The sequence below is a fragment of the Phyllostomus discolor genome, chromosome 1 (genome assembly GCF_004126475.2).
Source record: "Phyllostomus discolor isolate MPI-MPIP mPhyDis1 chromosome 1, mPhyDis1.pri.v3, whole genome shotgun sequence".
NCBI classification, from domain to species: Eukaryota; Metazoa; Chordata; class Mammalia; order Chiroptera; family Phyllostomidae; genus Phyllostomus; species Phyllostomus discolor.
Genome location: NC_040903.2, coordinates 2,029,766 through 2,048,610, shown reverse-complemented (window position 1 = coordinate 2,048,610; position 18,845 = coordinate 2,029,766). Strand labels below are relative to the sequence as shown.

The 18,845-nt window shown below is 68.6% G+C and overlaps 1 protein-coding gene across 1 annotated transcript in view; it reads left to right on the top strand.

Annotated features, from left to right (window-relative positions):
• Positions 1–18,845, top strand: part of HTRA3 (HtrA serine peptidase 3) — a 30,113-nt gene that overhangs the window by 1,250 nt on the left and 10,018 nt on the right. Inside the window, exons 2-6 of the mRNA XM_028503821.2 lie at positions 10,655–10,754; positions 13,111–13,333; positions 14,660–14,854; positions 15,505–15,537; positions 17,139–17,253. Coding sequence (XP_028359622.1) covers positions 10,655–10,754; positions 13,111–13,333; positions 14,660–14,854; positions 15,505–15,537; positions 17,139–17,253 — 666 coding nt within the window. The remainder of the gene's footprint in view (positions 1–10,654; positions 10,755–13,110; positions 13,334–14,659; positions 14,855–15,504; positions 15,538–17,138; positions 17,254–18,845) is intronic.

Here is an 18,845-nt window from a genome sequence, read left to right as displayed (position 1 = left end):
CTCCAAGCTCAGGGGTCAGGCCGGTGTGGGCCCTCGGCCTGCAGCTCAGGGGTCAGGGGGCATCTCAGCCCGGGACAGCTTTCCAGGGAGCCGGCGGGAAGGCTGTGTGGGAAGAGGGGGTCACAGGGACCAGCTCGGGGACGCTGCATGTGCGTCGGTGGGTGACGTGGGAGGGGCAAGCAGCCCGAGCACCCGGTGTGTGGGGGATGCATGTGTGTGCCCGAGCGTGTTGTCTGTGTGCGTGCCTGCGTGTGGGTGCCTGCGTGTGGCACCCGAGGCTGGGCGAGTTGGCAGGGACAGGGTGACCAGCGGCCACAGCCTCGTGCCGACCGCTCAGACTTGGTTCTGCTGGCCCGGCTTCGCACGCCGCCGCCAGGGGGCTCTGAACACCGGGGTCCCAGCACCTGGAACGGTTGGAAAAGGGAGCCCCCCCCCGCTGCAGTGGGGAGTCCCCCCTGACTCTCGGGGAGAAAACCCGCGTGTGCACACAGATGACAGAACCCAGGGCTCCCCGGGGGGACTTCAACAGACAGCACTGCCCTCCCCCCCTCAGGAGAACATGCCTGACCTTCCTCCTCCCGGCACACTGGGGTTTCGGGGAGCCCTGTCTGGGGAGCGTTAGACAGGGCCAGCTCTGACTGTGGGGGGGGCCATGGCCGGCCCTCCGGAGGAGAGTGCCGTGCCCCTGGCTGTCTCGGAGATGGGTGCTGGGCCTGGAGTGGGTGCCGCAGGCCCATCCGGGGCAGCCCATCTGCTTCGGGGCTTGGTGCCGGTGGGCCCATCGAGGGCCACCCCGACGGGGCTGGGCGGTGGAGGGCTCAGGGTGGGCCCTTGCCCACCGTAGCTCGGTTGTGTCCGTGGGAACCCCCAAACCCAACCCCCCCCATGCGGTGGACCTATTGAAAGGAGGCTCCGGGTCCCGGGAGCAGGCCAGAGGGTGGAGGCGGTGGAGGCATCCGACACCCTCCTCCCTGACGCACTGTGTCTGCCCCTGTGACGTAAGCTTCTCTGGCCAGGCCGGCCCCGGGCTGGTGACCAGGCCCCTCCGTGAGGCAGACGCTGCGCCCTGGAGGATCTGCAAGGACGGGAGGAGGGAAGGAGCCTGCTGACCACAGACCGGCCGCAGATGGCTGGGCAGGCGGCGGGGAGTGTCGGGGCGGGGACAGGCCGGGCGGGGACATCCTGGGCTGGGCACCCGGGTGCCTCTTACGCGTAAGGGCCTGAGACAAGTCACCAGCCTCAGTCCCCTCACCTGGAAAACGGGAGTGAGAGTGGCGGGGACCAGGAGAGTTGTTGCGTCAGTGGGCCACCCGTGACGTCGTGCACTAGTGTCACTGTCACGGCTCCTGCCTCCCCGAGTCGGTCCCGGCTGCAGGGTCGGAGCTGCGCTGCGGGCGTGAGCGGGCTCGCCAGGCGGAGGGGGCGGAGGACGGAGGGGAGAGGGGCGAGGCCAGGCCTCGGGGCAGGGTGGAGAGCGGGCAGTCCGGGGTCCGGGGCGCCCTGGGAGCACCACTGGGCCCCCTGACACTCGGATTCCCGAAAAATCCCGTCCCCCCAGAGCCCTTCCCGGGGCAGGCCTCTCGCCACCCTGCCCCGTTGGCCTCTGCGAATCCGGTCCTTCCTGCGCCTCGGACGTGCCCGCGGAGCGGGGAAAGGGCAAGCGGCTTGTCAGGTCCGTCGGCCGGGAGGTGGCTGCGCCAGGCCGGGCCTCAGTCTGGCTGGCTTTGACAGCCACACTCTCCAGGGTCCCAGGGTTCCTCCTGCCGCTGAGAGGCGGCAGGGTCCCCAACGCCTGGGGTCAGGCCGGGCCTGGGTCTCCAGCTCCGTTCCCTTCGGCTTCCACGGAGTGTCACTGGCAGGTCCCCACCCTGCCCTCTGGAGGGACCGGCCGGAGGTCACTGGGCTGTGTCCCCACGTCTCAGTGGGTGAGTCTCTGCCCACCCCCAGCTGGGGCACACGGAAGTCCCGCCAGCCGACCCTTGCCAGGCCTGCCCTGGCATGCATGTGCGCCCAGGCGCTGAAGACAGGGTCCCGAGCTGGAGTCCTGTGTCTCAGCTGGCCGTGGTGGTCCTCCACCAAGAGGGCCACCCTGTGACGCTTAGGTCCGAAGCCTTGCCTCCTTTGACCCTCCATTCCTCCCTATTACTTAGCGCACACCCACGGGTGAGGCTTTAGCTCCGCCTTGACACGCGCCCCCAGCCGGGCATCGCTCCTGTTGCCCCGGCGACGCTGACCTCCACTTTCATCCCCGCCTCTCCCCTCCTCCCTCCGGGCACAGCCTTGCTATACCTGCCCTGCCTGTCACCAGCGGGACCCCCTCGCCAGCTCCCCAACAGCTACCCTGACCCGAGAGTCCCCTGCCATCTGGCCCCTCCAACACTGAACCCCGCCTCATCCTCTGTTCTCCTGGCTCCCTCCCACCTCAAGACCTTTGCACGTGCTGCGCCCACTGCCTAGAGTTCCCATTCCCTCCCTTCCCACGGCCGAGTCCTCATCCTGCCTTGGCCTGCACGTCCCTCCACCCTGGAGCCGCCTTCCCTGACCACCAGGCCTAGACACGCCCTTCGTCAGCCTCGTGAGCGCCCTGGGCTCCACTTGCACCCTCACACAACCTGCGGGCGCAGCGCCTTCTGTCCATCTCACCGGGCTCTGGGCCTCAAAGAGTGGGCGGCCGGTCTGTCTGGTCCCTGCCAGTCTGGGCCTGGCGCCTGGTGCCCAGTAGGTGCGGTGCGTCCTCATGCTGTGGGAGTCTCCTGCAGCCCTCCCAACCATCCTTGCATACCCCCAGTGGCGGGGGGCTCACCACCTCTCCAGGAGGCGGTGCCACGCCCTGGTGTGGAGGAATGTCGCCATGGGAGGGTGAGGGATAGTAAAAGCCTAGGGGAAGGCCTACACAGAGAAGAGGCCCCCCTTTCCTCCCCAGAGCCGAGGGCCCTGGAGGCCTCGCTGCCTACTTGCCCGCAGACAGGCCGGGGAGTGCGCCCTGAGCTCGGAACGTGCAGCCCTGGGGCGGTTTACGACGTGGCGTTTGATAATCAGCTTTTATTGTCCAGCCCAAGGAGGCTCCTGCTGCAGCTCTCAGTTTTATTTATTCAAGAGCTTTGGTCGCTTTTGAGTTTTAATCCTCTTAGCAAGTCAGGCAAGAGGACGCCTCCCCCCAACCCCCGCCCTTCTCTCCCTCGGGACGGCAGAGCTGAGCTGCAGCATCTGGCCCTGTCTGGGCTGCCGGCACCAAGGCCGCTGGGGGGCGGAAGGCCAGTCCGAGAGGGCCGGGCGGAGTGGACCGCCCAGGGCACAGCACAGCTGCCGTCCCCGCCGGGGCTCGGCCGCCTAGGCAGCCCCCTCACCCACTGCATTCCCTCTGGCCTCCCCAGGCCGACCTGGAGGTGCAGCCGGGGTCCCCAGGCCCCCCAGGGGTCGGCCTGCCCGGGAACCCCCGCACCGCAAGGCTCGGGTCTCCCCTTCCTCCCGGAAGCCCAGCCGCGGCTCCCTCTGCCTCTGGCACCCAGCGCAGACTTCTGCGGCCGCCGGCCCCGCCCCTAGCAGAGCCCCGAGAAACCCCCAGCCCCAAGCTGAGAGGGACGCACACGTGACGAGGTGTGGGACCCAAGCCAGGGGTAGGTCGGCGAGTGCTCCTGGAGGAGGGGGTGGCCCCATGGGGTGGCGGGGTGCATCACAGGCGGGTACCAGTGGAGGAGCCGGGAGGTGGCCCACCGTTTGGGCGGGGTGGGGGCCGAGGAAGGCTCCTGGGGCACAGGCGTGCACAGAGGGTGCGGGGACAAGACCTCCTGGCTGCTGGGGGTTGGCGGGGGAGGGCTCCAGGGGCATTAGGGTGTCAGGGCTGATGAGGGTTGGGGGTCAGAGGCAGTGCCAGAGCGGAGGGACGGTGGGGCCCCTGGCGGAGCGGACTTGGCCGGGCGAGGGCGAGGTCAGGTCAGGTCCAGGCGGGGGTGTCCATGGGGGGCAGGGCCCCGTGAGAAGGACCAGGCTGAGGTGTGGGGCCGCCTGCGTGCCTGTGGCCGTGGTGCTGTGTGTGTGTCATGGGAGGGCGTGCCTACATTGGGGTCAGGGCACCAGGCTCATCCCATTGTCAGCCGGGGGAGGGGACATTCCATGACCTCTGCAGGCCCCGCAGCCCCACCCGCCCGGCCCAAACCCAAGTCCCCATCCTGGCCTTCAAGTGCACGCCGGAGGGGCCTGGCCGAGACGCCTGGGGACGAACCGCGCACGTTCAGACGGAGAGTGACGCACTGGCTGAGCTGAAGCCTGCCTGTGCCCGGCCCAACCCGCTGGCCTCGCCCGCCTGGCCTGGCTCGCACCCCTCGGCCGTCCCCCAGCTCGTGGCTGTGGGGGCCCCGGGTCCCTGTGGGCTAGAAATACGGGCCTCGTCTCCCGCTCACGTCACACATGCGTGTGCAGGCGCTCACACAGCCCCCTGCGAGAATAAACTCAGCGCGGGGCGGCGAGCTGCCCCGGGGACTCGAGCCCGGCCCCCGTCTGCCGTGCAGCGCTCTGCCCACCGGAGGCGGGGGTGGGGTCCTCGGGCCCCTGGGGGAGTGGCCTCTGCTTGCTTCCGGCGGCGTGTTGAACGATCACGTGAGAGAGTCACATCGCAGACCGCTTGTCCGCAGCACGGCGGAGACGGGCCAGGGTGTGTGTGTGGCCCCGAGCACCAGCGCCGGCAGCAGCGTGGGGCATGGGCGGCCCAGGAGCTGTGCGGCATGCCCCTGCCGGCAGTGTGCCGGGGCCCGTGGGCAGGGCCAGCCCTGCGGCCAGACCTGCTCCGGATGTCCAGCCACTGGGGGACACGTCCTAGCCCCCCCGCTGCCCGTGGCCAGCCCCTGCAGGTCTCCTAGGCTCTCCCTGCCTCAGTTTCCTCATCGGTGACACAGGGGATGACAGCGGTCCCCCCGCTGGCTCACGGGACAGCCCGTGACAGGCTGAGTGGAGAGTGTTTTGCACAGTGTGGAGGCTGACGGACACCTGTGCCCACACACCTAGGGGTGGACGGGCTGGGCTTCTGATGTGGATGGAGGGCGTGAGTGTGAGGGGAGGGGCCAGGGAGGGGGGAGCCCGAGGTGTGTGCAAGGAGGGGCCGGCCCAAGGGTGGGTCCGTCAGGACAGGGGGCGCTTCCTGTAGAAGGGGGTCCGGGATGGACCCCACCTTGGCTGCGGTGGTGTGGTGGGCCCCGTGGGTGGCCGGGAGCCCTGCCCCATCTGCGAGGGAGCAGGGGCTCGGACAGACTTTGATAAAGCAGAGCGGCCTCCTGCTCAGGGCTGGTTGCAGCCCCCGCGGAGTCCACAGCTGGAGCCGCCAGGCTGGTCCCGCCAGGCTGGTCCAGGCGGGTCCCCGTGAGGCTGAGCTCCCCCGGGGCCCCGCAGCCAGTCCCGTTGGCTGGGGACCAGGGGAGCCTGGGGCAGGGGACAAGGGATCTGGCTGTGGGCCGTGGGTGGGGCTCCTGTCTCCCGTCCTCCAGGAGCCCCTTGGCCTAGCCTGAGTGACGGGCTAAGGGCTGCTGCCCTGCAGACGGGCAGGGAGGGCTCGCTGCATAACCTGGCGCGCCCTGAGCCCCGCCGCTGTGGGCGTGGCCGGCGGTGGGGGGAGCCCAGGCTGGGTCCCAGGGACAGGGACTGGCCTCCCCCCCACAGCCTATGGGATCTGAAGCTGCTGCCCTTGGCTGGAGGGAGAAGGTTCGCTGGGGACAGGCGAGTTTTCCAGAGAAAGAAAAACACGGCCTGTCTGGGAGCTAATGAGCCCCGGGGCGGGGGGGGGGGCTCCTGGGGCTCCACAGCCCGGCTTTGTGGGGGCGGGGCCTGGGGTGGGTGCTAGGGGCCCTGGGGGGCCCTGCTCCCCTGTCCCTGGAGGACATCCAAGCACCCCCTGCTCACCCACTCTCACTCACTCTCTCGCTGCCCCCCGCTGTGGGTCAGGGACACCCGGGCCATGGGGACAGATGGAGGAGCCGGCCGTGGGGAGAGGGCAGGGGGCAGAGACGGGCCACTGAGCCTCCTGAGTCAGGCCAGCTCCCGAGAGGAAGTGTGTGTTGTCCGGGCTCGGGCCTGGAGGGGCGAGGGGAGGGGCCGAGGCCAGGGGCACCCCTGGAGCCAGTGTGCTCAGGGGGGCAGAGGCGGGGGCCTGGGACAGTGGCCGCAGGCGAGGCCGCAGCTCTGCAGGGGACCTGGACCCCCGGGGGCTTGAGGGTGCTGCTGAGACGTGGCCGCCTGGCCTGCAGGCTGTGGTCACTATCACGGGCAGACGGGCATGGCCTGGGACCTCGTGGTCACCCACGGACGGCCCCTCCGTCCCCAGGCCGTGGCTAACCACTGGGTGACATGAGTCTCCTGGGTGCCCGGAGCGGGGGAAGGAGGGGCAGGGCCCCTGGCACTGGGGGACAGGGGTGGGACGGGGGCGGCGTGCACAGTTGGTCCGCGGTGGTCCTGGGCTGTGGGGTGCACGGCCCGCTCGGCAGCACCCAGGGGGCCTGTGGGGATGCGTGCCTCGGTTTCCCCGTCTGTCCCTGGCAGTCAGGACTGTCCAGAGCCGCCACGGAGCGGGCTCACCTCGGGGTGGGCGCTGTCCCCGAGCCCTCCGGGTGGCGGGGCCGGCCGTGCGGGGTTAGCTCCCGCGGCAGGTGGAGCCCCAGCCCCCAGACCTCTCCCTCCTTCCCCGAGGGGGGGCGGGGGGGGGCCCTTACTCTCCCCGGAGGCGCCTCAGGACACCTGGCCTGGTGGCCTTCCTCTGACAAGTTCCTCCCGGCTGAGACGCCCAAGGCCTGCGGATCAGTTTATTTTTGAAAAGAAAAAAAAAAAATGCAGCAGCAGCAGCAGCTGAGTCTGGTCGAGACTGACTGTTGACTTCAGAGCTTTGGCTCGAGGTCGGGTGGGGCGGGGGCCGTCTGCCCCCCAAGTAAACAAACAGTCTGCTTCCCGGCCGCCCGCGGGGCCCGAGGTTTTCATGTGGAAAGTGGCAGTGGGAACCGGGTCCTCCCTCCCCACTGATTCAGGGGTGATTCATCCGTGTGTGGGGGAGACGCACCAGGAACCGCCGGGGCCCTTCCCCCAGCCCTCCCCACGCCCCTCCCCCGCCACCGCCATCTGCTTAAAGGGCCAGGGCCTGGCTGAGTCCCTGTCACCAGCTGGCTGCTGACCTGGGATCCCGAAGCGGTGCTTCAGGTCCTGGGGTCTGGGAGGGCGCAGGTCGGTGGGACCTTGGGCCTGTCCCCGCCCCCACCCAGCGTTGCCTCCAGCCTCAGTGTCCTGGGACAGAACCTGACCATGACACCGAGCTTGGGAGGCGGCTGCTCCTGCAAGACTGGCTGGCTCTGTGGTGGGGCCTGCAGACCTGCCGTGTGCTGGGTCAGAGGGTCAAGGGCAGCAGCCTGCCCTCCCTGCCCAGCAGACCCCCCACCCCACACCTCCCCACCCCCGCCCTGCTCCCATCCTTCCGAAGTGATGTGTTTGCAGGCCCCGCCTGCCTGTGCTGGGTCCCCGGGGAGGCAGACCCGGAAGGCGCTGGTTCCCGGGCGGGAGGTGCCTCGCCAGCTTCTCCCTGGAGCTGCTGCTGCAGCCGGTCCCCGGGGACAGGGTGCCACAGCGCCCGGCCTTTGCCGCTTCCTCCCCCGTCCCCCACCCCCCACCAGGCTTTCCTCCCTCCCTTTTCTATTTTTTCAGCTGCATTTGCATATATTTGCCTGTGGCAGAAAATCTGGAAGGCCCGTGAAAGGGAAAATCACTCCTAACGCCCCTGCCCCCAAGTAGCCACCGGGAAATATTTTGATGTTTCCCTTGATGTTTCCCGCCAGCCTTTTGCTTCTGGGTGTTTATCTGACAGAGGGAGATTTGAAAAACAAAACCATCACGTGGGAAGTTGAGGGTCGCCTGTTCTAAGTGGTCCCTGGAGAGACCACCTCGGAAGGACAGGGTCCAGCAGAGGCCCCCTACGCCGTCCTGGTCTCCGGCGGCACTGGGTCAGGGCCTCAGTGGCTGCGGCACTGCATGGCCACCCTGGACCCTTCCCGTGGGACCTGGGGGTGGACAGCCCCGCGCCTCAGGGGCTTCCAGCCCCCGTGTCGGAGCCACCGAGGGCCAGGAGGAGGCCGCGTGGGAACGTGGCTTTTTATGATCGGACGTGTGGTTCCCTCGTGTTAGCCACGCAAGGCCCCGTTCCGGGTCAGCCCCATCCACCCGCAGCTGCCTTCACACGGGATGCTGGACCCTTGCGTGTACCGCTCTGCTGCCCGGTGCACCGTTCCAGGCCTGGGTCAAGGGCACCCCTGGGCTCCCCTCTGTCCACTCACTGGCCACACTGCTGCGTGTGGCTGGTCACAGGCTGCGTGAGCACAAGGTGCACGCGTGGAAGGCACTCAGCACGGGCAGGTGGAGCACACTGCACCCGAGAGCCAGTGCTTTGGGGGAGGCAGTGTGCAGGGAGCCTGAGCAGGGAGACCCTCGTTCTGACTGGGAGATGTCTGCTGGAGGGCTGCCTGGAGGAGGTGGGATGTGGACTGTGCCCAGGACAGGCCGGAGCGTCTTGGGAGGGAGAAGTGGGGAGCGGTCCTTGCACGTGGAGGCAGAGTGGTGGGTGATAGAGCAGAAACTCGGGGTACGTGGCCCAGCAGGTGTCACAGTGGGAGGGGGGTGACACCTGGCCTCACCTGCCTGGGACTGCCCACCTGGGACGGCCTGCCCCAGCACAACAGGGGGGACATGAGCCTCGGGCTGGGGTGAGTCAAGCCCCCGTATGTATGGGAGAGTTGCAGAACCCTCCCACCCCCACCAACCTGGCTTTGGGGTCCTCCAGGGCCCCGGGCCATGGGGATGGCCTGGTGCGGGGCACCTTGTGGGAGACAGACCTGGACAGGGAGCGGGGCCTGGCTGGCTCCCCCACTTCTGCCTGGAGGCATGGGGGCAGGTACGGTTCCCAGGGCCCCGGGCAGGGCTACGGAGCTGAGCTGCCTGACGGGCAGCCTCACCCCAGGGTGCCCGGGAGGGTGGGGTGCCCGGGAGGGTGAGCCGCCCCACGTGGGGCAGCCGTGCCGAGCACCCGTGTGAGCTGGGAGCCCGGAGCCCCGGCATGGAGAGGGCCCTGCTGCTGGGCTGCCTGGTAACCCGCCTCCGACCTTCCCCCGCCCCCCCCGGGGGGTCTGCCCCTAGGAGGAAGGCGCTGGGCACTGTGGCCCCTGGCTGCCCGCCGCAGGCCCGTCACGGAGCCGGGCGGTGGCTGGCAGCGGGACCTGTCTCTAGCGGGCCAGCGGCCTTTGATTTTGGGCTGTCAGATGCTCCGTGGCCAGTGCCCGCGGGCTGCTCGAGGCAGAGTCGAAGGGTCGGTGTGTGGGCCCTCCTTGCCACCCCGGACGCAGAGACCGGGGCCGGCGCTCCTATGGGCCCTGAGTCCCAGATCACACTTTATGGACAGTCGGGACCTTGGGGGGCACGGAGTGGGGCGCGAGGGGCCCCTGAGGAGGGGAGCCTGACTCTCCTCTCACCAGATGTGTGTCTTCGGGACAAAGGGTTCCTCTCACCGAGCCTCAGTTTCCCCACGTTGAGGATGGAGGGCCATCCCTGGCTGCCTCTGACTAGCCAGAATGTTCGCTGGGACAAGGGGAGGGGCTGCATTTGCCGTTGCTGGGTGCGGCGGTGGGCCAGGGCCAGCTCCCGCAGCCGCACGCAGTGTCACCACCTCCCTTGGGACAACCCGGAGAGCAGGCTTTCTCTCGACCCCGACACTCCGTCACTGCCAGGGGTCAACTAGAGAGGCAGCAGCTGCCACAGTGGACGGGACGGGATGGGCCCGCTCTGCTCACCAACGGCAGGGTGTCAGGGTGGCTGGGTGGGTGGTGGCGCCCCCAGCAGGGGGCTTCACACAGAGCAAGTCACAGACCGTGCCAGATTCCACAGGCGGGGGCAGGGGGTCTTCAGCCTCATTTTTAGATGCAGAGTTGAGGCTCAGAGAGGGTAAGTGATTTGCCCGAAGCTGCACAGCTGGAAGGTGGCCGTGCCAGCCGCCAGGCCTGGGGGTGTTGGGTGCACAGCCCAAGGCTCATTCCGGGCTGTGGGACCGGTGCTGGGGCTCCAGATAGCGCCTGTCACCAGCAGGGGCCCAGGGGACCTTCGCACAGGCCTGAGCAGGGGGACGGGGGGCCTGGGCCCCGTGACAACAGCGTACCTCCAGCCTGCGGTCCCAGGAGGCGGCAGGGCTGCTGCTGACGGCAGCAGAAATCTGAGCCGGGGAAGGTTCCAGAGAAGTGTGTGAGCAGCTTGGCAAGTCAGGCTGGGGTGGGGCCAAGTGAAATGCAGACCCCCCCACCCCCCACCCCCCGGCCCCAGCAGGTCAGCCAGGGCAGCTCAGGGGGGAGGACCCCAGGGCAGGGGCGGGGCCGGGTCCCGGGGCCGGGTGTTGCTGTGCGGGTGACGGAAGCGCCGGGGCCCAGGGCCAGTGCGTTAGCCTGTCTGAACCTCCTCTCCCCGCTGGCCGGGCGGCCTCCGGGGAGGCGGCGTCAGGGAGCTCGGCATTAACAGTTCGGGGTTAGAGCGAGCCCCGTCCCCAATGCACAGGGTGTCCCCAAAGGGCCGTGAACCCAGGGGGATCTTGGGGGGCAGGCTGTGGGCAGAGTCTGGGCCTCACGGGGGCCCCGGGTCCTTCCTGCCAGTGCAGGTCTCCACAAGCTGAGCAGCCCGCGGTACAAGTTCAACTTCATCGCCGACGTGGTGGAGAAGATCGCGCCCGCGGTGGTCCACATCGAGCTCTTCCTCAGGTGCGTGGAGTCCCCTCCCCGTCCGAGGCGTCCCCTCCGTCGGCCGAGGCCCAGACCGGACTCCGTGCTGGCACTGGGGGGCAGCGGGAGCCAGAGCGGGCTGGGGTCAGGTGAACCTGGCCCAGACCCCTGGACGTGGGCAGCGGCCTCGCCCCCCACGGAGCCGTAGGTGCTGGCCGGTGCGTGATTCTTTCCATGCATGCGCGCAACCCACTTTACTGAGCAGCTACTACGTGCTTGCATCCCAGAGGGGCGGTGGAGGACAGCTTAGCCACTGCTCATGGTCCCTGGCCCCGGCACAGGGTCACCTGCTCGCTGGGCCTGAGCGTGCCCAACGGGAGCCCCGTCTCTGGAGGGCGGGCACGGTGCCCACCGGCAGCTCCACAGGGGCGAGCGGGCAGGAGGCAGGAGCCCTGCCCCATCAGAGCAGCGGTCCCCTCAGACATCTCCCGTGTGTCCCCACTGCGGCGGCTGCTTTGCCCACCTTTCTCAGACAGCCCTGAGCCAGGCCCCCCCCCTTAGATGAGAGAGAGCCAGGCACCCGGGGGACTCACCCTGAGAGCCAGGCCCAGGCCACCTCCCGGTGCCTGCGCCCCAAGACCCTTCCATCCTCTCGCCCACGGCACCTGCCCGTGGCCCCCTGAGTAGGCTGTCATGTCCCCGTCTCCCGCCTGTGGGAGCAGGGCCTGGGCCCTTTCCCGGGCTGCAGAGCTGCTGAGTGCCCCGGGGGGTGTGACCAGGCTCCCCCGACCTCAGAGCCGGGACCCGCCCTCTGCCTCACTCTGAGCCCCCAGGGGCGTTCCGTGGGTCCCAGACCCCGAGACGTGTCATTGAGGGAATCACCACTGGACAAGGGCTAAGTGGCACTTGTGCTAGGTCCCTGGCCCCGCAGGTGACTTGGACTGGGGCCGGGCTCGCCTCTGCAGAAGGCCCCGGGCCCCGGGCCCTGAGCCAGCTCCCTGCTGACTGCAGCCCAGCCCAGCCCGGCGGGCGGCAGCGGCGGCGGCTCTGTGTCAGCCTTGGAGGCCGGCGTCCTAGGGTTGGGGGCCAGATCCCAGACACAGACGAGATCCCAGACAGGGCGAGACGGTCACCGGTCACCGAGCAGGGAAGTCTCTGCTGCAACCCCAGCCCGGGTGAGCGGGCCCCTAGGCTGCCCCAGGCCCTTCCGCAGACACCAGGCCCTGCCTGCCAGCCAGGCGGGCGCTGGTGGGAGGTTCCAAGGCGCGGCCCCGCCGCCCAGGGCGCACACGGGGCCGGGCGGACACAGGCTGCGGTCGCCTGAGAGGGGCTGAGTCCCCAGGATGCCAGGCTCACACCCCCGCTCTGCCCCTTGCCGGCCTGGCCCCGGCAAGTGGCTCAAGTCTCTGAGCCTCAGTTTCCCCACCTGTGAACTGGAGACCTACCTACCTCGTAGGGCACCCACCAGGAGCAGCGAGTGGCTTCGTCCCCGGTTCTCAGGGAATGCCTGGTGGTGCTAGCTGCGGGCACTGGTCCTGCCCAGCGCAGAGACCCCCTTCCCTGAGACATCCCACCCACCTTTCCCTTGCACGATCTTCTCCCTCATTCTGCAAAGCCGCCTCCCGCACCGAGGCCCTGCCCCCACCCCGCCCTGGAGGAGGCCCTGGGCTCCGTCTGGCAGGCTGCCTCCCTCCGCTCTGGGACGGGCTGTGGCTCCCACTCTGAGGGCTGGGCATCATCCCACGTCCCCTGCTCCTCGTGCCCCTGCGTCCTCGGAAGCATGGCGAGGTGTGGTATCCCCTGAGCGGAGCCCACCACCCGCACTGCTGGGCCACTCCAGGGGCTCCTAGGCAGCTGGCCAAGGGCGGGGGCCGTGGGGAGGTGGGAGTGCGCCCCCCACCCCAGTGCTTGCCCTCACTCTGCAGTTGGAGCTCGGGGACACTGACATGCCTGGGGACCTGCTGGGCACTGCCCCTGCTGCCAATAATGCAGGCCCCGGCCCCCCCACCCCGCGCAGAGTGGGGATTGCCATCACCTCGTTTCCCAGATGGGGAGGCCGGGGCTCAGAGAGGCGAGGCACTGCGACCCGCCCACGGGCAGGCAGGTAAGCAGGGCCGCACCTGTGATTAGCACCCTGGTCGGTCTGGCTCCGGTGTCCTGCTGTCAGAGCGGCAAGTGTCCGCTGTGTCATCACAGGTCTGACGCGGTGGCCCTGTCTCGCCCGGCAAATTGCAGGTCTGCCATTACTGCCCCTCCGGGGGGCTGTGGAATGGGACAGACTCCGTGACCTGGCCAAGGCCACGGCCAGGAAGCGGAAGAGTCAGCATTGGGACTTGGGCGTGGGGCGGGGGCGAGAAGGAGACCCGGCCGTCACTGTGTCCCCCCCACCCCGCAGGCACCCGCTGTTCGGCCGCAACGTGCCCCTGTCCAGCGGCTCCGGCTTCATCATGTCGGAGGCCGGCCTGATCCTCACCAACGCCCACGTGGTGTCCAGCTCCAACGCCGTGTCGGGCCGGCAGCAGCTCAAGGTGCAGCTGCAGAGCGGGGACACCTACGAGGCCACCATCAAAGACATAGACAAGAAGTCGGACATCGCCACCATCAAGATCTACCCTCACGTGAGTGGGCGGTGGGGGTGGCTGGGCTGGGGGACCCTCCCGGGCGCCAGAGCGTAGGGACTCGGCAGCCCAACCGCGCCGAGGACAGCTGGAGGGACCGGGCCCCGGGGACGGGCAGCATGCACGGCTGCGGGTCAGGTCGGACGAGCACGAGGCTGCTGGCCGCTGCCCACAGGCACCCCCACGCAGGGGTCCTCCGAGGCCCAGGGCCGCACTCCCCCTCCCCGGGCCACCACAGGGGTGCAGCCGAGCCGTGGGTGAGACACAGGCTGGTGGGGAACCCTCGGGACGCACGTCCTGTCCCTGCACCTCCAGTCCCTGCACCTCCACCCCGGTCTCCCAGCTGCCCTGAAGGCGGCGGTGAGGCGTCCGTGACCTGGGCATGGCCGTCTGCAGTCCCTCCTCGAACAGCTTTTCATCTGGGGGGTTGGACTCCAGACCCACAAAAGCCACAGAAAGGGTGCCCAGAGGGCCCCGTGGCCCCCCGGCTCCCCCGGGGGCGACATCAGACCTAAGGGGTGCAACACCAGCCCCGGGACATGGACACGGCTGCCGGCCACAGAGCTTCAGCCCGCGCTGGTTTCACGTGCGTGGGTGAGGGCGCGTCGGGCGGGCATTCAGCACGTCCTGGCAGCCTCGGGGCACCCCTCCCCGGCCTGCTCCCTGCCTTGTCAGAGCTCCTGGCCCCGTGGCAGAGGCAGCCGGAGAGACAGGCTCCGCTGCCCCACACAGGAAAAGGAGCGGGCGGGTGGGTGCTGGTGTGCGGGGGGACGGCTGCTTCATCTCTCGGGCCCTTGGCTTCCCTGCGTGGCCGTCCCCGAGATGAGGTTCAGCGGGGTGGGTCAAGGATTCCACAACGGGGGTTCCCAGGTGCTCAGCGGGGCCCCAGGCTCCTGCAATCTCGGGGTCGCACGCATCGGTCTGTGTGTGGTGCACCTTCAGGGGGCGGGGGGCGCATGGCTTCTGTCAGGTTTTCAGAGAGACCTGGGACCAACCAGTGGGCTTGGAGGCCTCGGAGGCCCAGCCGGACCCTGCGTGCACCCTCCCTGTGATAGGTCCTGAGGTCCAGCCCGGTACACCCTGCCGTTGTGGGGTGGCTCCACGGGGGCCAGCCTGGGCCCCTCCCGTTCACCGTGGGCTGGCGAGAGGCCAGCCTGGCCTCAGTGCGTGCTGGGGACTTGCCTTGGCCTTCACCCTGACGGCTGCACCCAGCTGCTGTGGGACCGCCCGTCGGGGGGCCCGGCCGTGGTCTGGCTGTGGTCCGTCGCCGAAGGCGCTCTGCTGAGCCTCCCTCCTGAGCCCTCCCCCTCCCCCTCCGCCCCCCAGAAAAAGCTCCCGGCGCTGCTGCTGGGCCGCTCGGCAGACCTGCGGCCCGGCGAGTTCGTGGTGGCCATCGGCAGTCCCTTCGCGCTGCAGAACACGGTGACCACGGGCATCGTCAGCACGGCCCAGCGGGACGGCAGGGAGCTGGGCCTCCGGGACTCGGACATGGACTACGTGCAGACGGACGCCATCATCAATGTGAGTCGGCCCCCCACCCCCTGCCCGGGTCCGCTGGCCCAGGGCCCACCCCGTCGTCCCTGCTGGCGTCCGCTCGCTAGAAAGTCCCGTGGTGCCGGTCGGCCCCCGGAGTCAGAGGCGGGGACAGCCCTCCAGGATGCAGGGGCGCAGCTGCGCCCCCGGATCATCTTTGCCCCAAGGACGCCCGGCCGCATTTTTGTGGGTGGCTGTGCGCTGGATGGCCCGCGTGCACTCCCCGTGCACTCTGGCCAGACCCAGAGAGGCGGCCGTGGCTGGGGCGCTCCACCGGGGGGGGGGGGGGGGGGGTCAGCCTCTGTCGAGGCTCCTGAGGCCGCAGGATGGGAATCGGGGCCCCTCCTGCCCCAGTCCCAGCAGGAGGTCCCCTGGCGGGAGCCCAGCAGGAGCCCGGCAGTCCATGCGGAGAGCGCTGCCCTGGTCAGACCCGAACCTCGGCCCGCCGTCCACTTGGCCTCTGCGGGCCTCAGTGGTCGTGTCTGTGAACTGGGGGGCGGTGACGAGGCCTCTCCGTGCTGGTAGGGGTGAGATCTGGCCACGTCCCCACCGTTGGAGTGAGAGCTGGGGGGACAGGCTCCGGAATGCTTGGTCGCAGGGCTCAGGGCTCGGCTGACGCTGTGTCTCCTCCCCCGCAGTACGGGAACTCTGGCGGACCGCTGGTGAACCTGGTGAGTGTCCCCGGGGCGGCCTCTAGCTTTCGGGGCTCACATGGAGTGGGGGGTGGCTTTGGGGCGGAGCTGACGGTTCGGAAAGCAGCTGAGTGGGAGGACAGGAAAACGTGACCCAGCTGCGTGCTGCCCTGGACCCCCCTCCCCGTGCCCCCCAGGAACGCAGTGGCTGTCAGAGGAGTCGGGGGGACGGGGCCAGCAGCAGCCAGGCTGGGAACGCATGTCCATCGGGGACCTGGGGCTGTGGAGACACGGGGCGGGGCCTCTCACCCCCCTGGACCCCCGGCCTTGAGCTTACGTGCAAGATGAGGGGTTGCCCTCCCTCCCACTCATGCCCCTCGAGTCCCCTCCCTGCCCCCGTCTGTCCTAGGCCCACCCCAAAGGCAGCCTCGTTCTCGTCCCAGGCAAGACATCCAGAGCGAGTCAGGAAGCTGGGTTCACAGCCCCTGGGCCCCGGGAACGGTCACCCTGCAGCCCCCGCCTGGGGAGCACCTGCCGCGGGGCAGGAAGGGTGTCCGACGTGGGCACGCCCAAGCACCGTGTGAGGGGCAGGGAGAGCCCTCTGGAGGGACGCCCGGTGGGGAGGCCTTGCAGCTGACGGGGGACCAGGGGGCTTCCTGGAGGAGGAAGCATCTCGTCTGGGGGTGGAGATGCAGGAGAGAGATGCTGAGGAGGAGGAGGGCACAGCGGGGGCACGGGGTGGGGGCCTGGTCAGGCGCTGTGGCTGGAGAGGCAGGGTGGGAGGGAGCGGACGCCTGGATGGTGGGGTTCACGCTGCACCCCGAGAAGCCCCGCAGGCCTGTAGCAGGGTGCGTCCCACTGGTGTTCGAGAAAGCTCCTGTGGGTGGACTTCCAGTGGGAGTCCAGGACGCGGTGGGGGTGGGCGAACAGGGCCAATGAGAGACCCCCAGGCCCCCCCCCTCCAGAGGCCCAGGCAGGGGCACGCGCTCAGGGGACCAGGAGACGAAGTGTGACTTGGTCCGAAGCTCTGCCCCCGCAGGTGGCCCCTGGGAGCCAGCCAGGAAGCCGCCCCCGGGAGGGGTAGGAGCGCAGTCTGGGGGCACGTGTGTCAGGCCGTGGGGTCAGCTTTCCCAGGGGCACGGGGTCCCTGGTGGCCAGGGCGGATTCGGCCCAAGACACCAGCTGGGGGTTCAGGGTGGGGGGTCAGGGTGGGAGGCCAGTTCCAAACAGACGGACCTGCAAGGGGGGGGCACTACAGAGCTTCCCCCCAGGCCCCACCTGCCTCCGCCCAGCCCCCAGAGGGAAGGGACAGCGGGGCCCCGGTCCCCACAGTCCCCGTCACATCCCTCTCTGTGCTCCGGCCCCTCAGGACACTGCCCGGGGGTGTCTGCGGTCAGTGGCCGACACGCTCCAGGGAGGGAGGAGGGGTCAGGTGTGGGGGAAAACGGTGGGACAGTTGGGGGTCCCCGACCCAGGTGTGAGCACAAGAGCACCCATCCAGGGCCGCGTCCACACGGTCCTGGAGCCGCCTCAGGTGGGACACGCCGGCCAGGCCAGCTCTGGACACCGCGCCATGCAGCTGGGGCAGCGGCTGCCTGCGCTGCCGCTGTGACCGCCCGCTCTGCTCTCCCCACACCCAGGACGGCGAGGTCATCGGCATCAACACCCTGAAGGTCACGGCCGGCATCTCCTTCGCCATCCCCTCCGACCGCATCGTGCAGTTCCTGACGGAGTTCCAGGACAAGCAGGCCAAAGGTAGAGAGGGCCCCCCCCCCCGGGGCCGGCCGGGGCCAGGGGCACGGAGCCAGGGCTGGGGCCCCCCGCCCTCCCACGGACACCCGCCGGTCCAGCAGCCCCTGCCGTGAGCCCCTGCTCCCTGCTGAGTCTCGGCCTCTCTTGGGTCTTCCCCTTCTCACGTCACGGCCACGTTCACCACCTGCCCCACTACACAGTCTGGGGAGCTGTACCTCCCCTCCCACCTCCAGCTGCTCGGGCTCCCTGAGTCTGCACTGACTGCTCCGTCGATGTCAGAGCCTGGGGCCTCCTTCCTCCCATCTGTCCACCCACCTACCCATCCAACCACCTACCCATCCACCATCCATCCACCATCCATCCACCCATCCACCATCCACCATCCATCCACCATCCACCATCCATCCATCCACCATCCATCCATCCACCATCCATCCATCCACCCATCCACCATCCATCCACCATCCATCCACCATCCATCCATCCATCCACCATCTGCCATCTATCCACCATCCATCCATCCACCCATCCACCATCCATCCACCCACCACCATCCATCCATCCATCCATCCATCCATCCACCATCCACCATCCGTCCATCCACCATCCATCCACCCATCCATCCATCCATCCATCCACCCACCATCCATCCATCCACCATCCACCCATCCATCCATCCATCCATCCACCATCCATCCACCCACCACCCACCATCCATCCATCCATCCATCCATCCACCATCCACCCATCCACTCATCCATCCATCCATCCATCCACCATCCACCCACCATCCATCCATCCATCCACCATCCATCCACCATCCACCATCCATCCATCCATCCATCCACCATCCATCCACCCATCCACCATCCATCCATCCATCCACCATCCATCCATCCACCATCCATCATCCACCATCCATCCATCCATCCATCCACCATCCATCCATCCACCATCCATCCATCCACCATCCATCCATCCACCCATCCACCACCATCCATCCATCCATCCATCCACCATCCACCATCCGTCCATCCACCATCCATCCACCATCCATCCACCATCCATCCATCCATCCATCCACCCACCATCCATCCATCCACCATCCACCCATCCATCCATCCATCCATCCACCATCCATCCACCCACCACCCACCATCCATCCATCCATCCACCATCCATCCACCCATCCACCATCCATCCATCCATCCATCCACCATCCATCCACCCATCCACCATCCACCATCCACCATCCATCCACCATCCACCACCCACCCCTCCCACCGTCCCTAAGCACCTCCCCTTTCTGCCCTCTGGCCGTGCGGACAGCCAGGCAGGTGGCCTGCATTCCAGGACAGGGGAGCCCTTCCCCCATCCTTAGAAGTCACCCTCCTCTCAGCCTCCATCTCCTTACCCCGTCCACACGGGGATGGCCAGCCCACCCTGGGCTCTCGTTATGGCCACGAGCATCTACCCGGGAGAGGCCCGGGTGGGCACAGGTGACTCTCCCTAGTGAGGGCGTGCCCACGGGAGGGTCGAATTTCTGGTCTCGGGACCCTTCCTGATGGTCTCACCTTCCCACCTTTCTTTCCCAT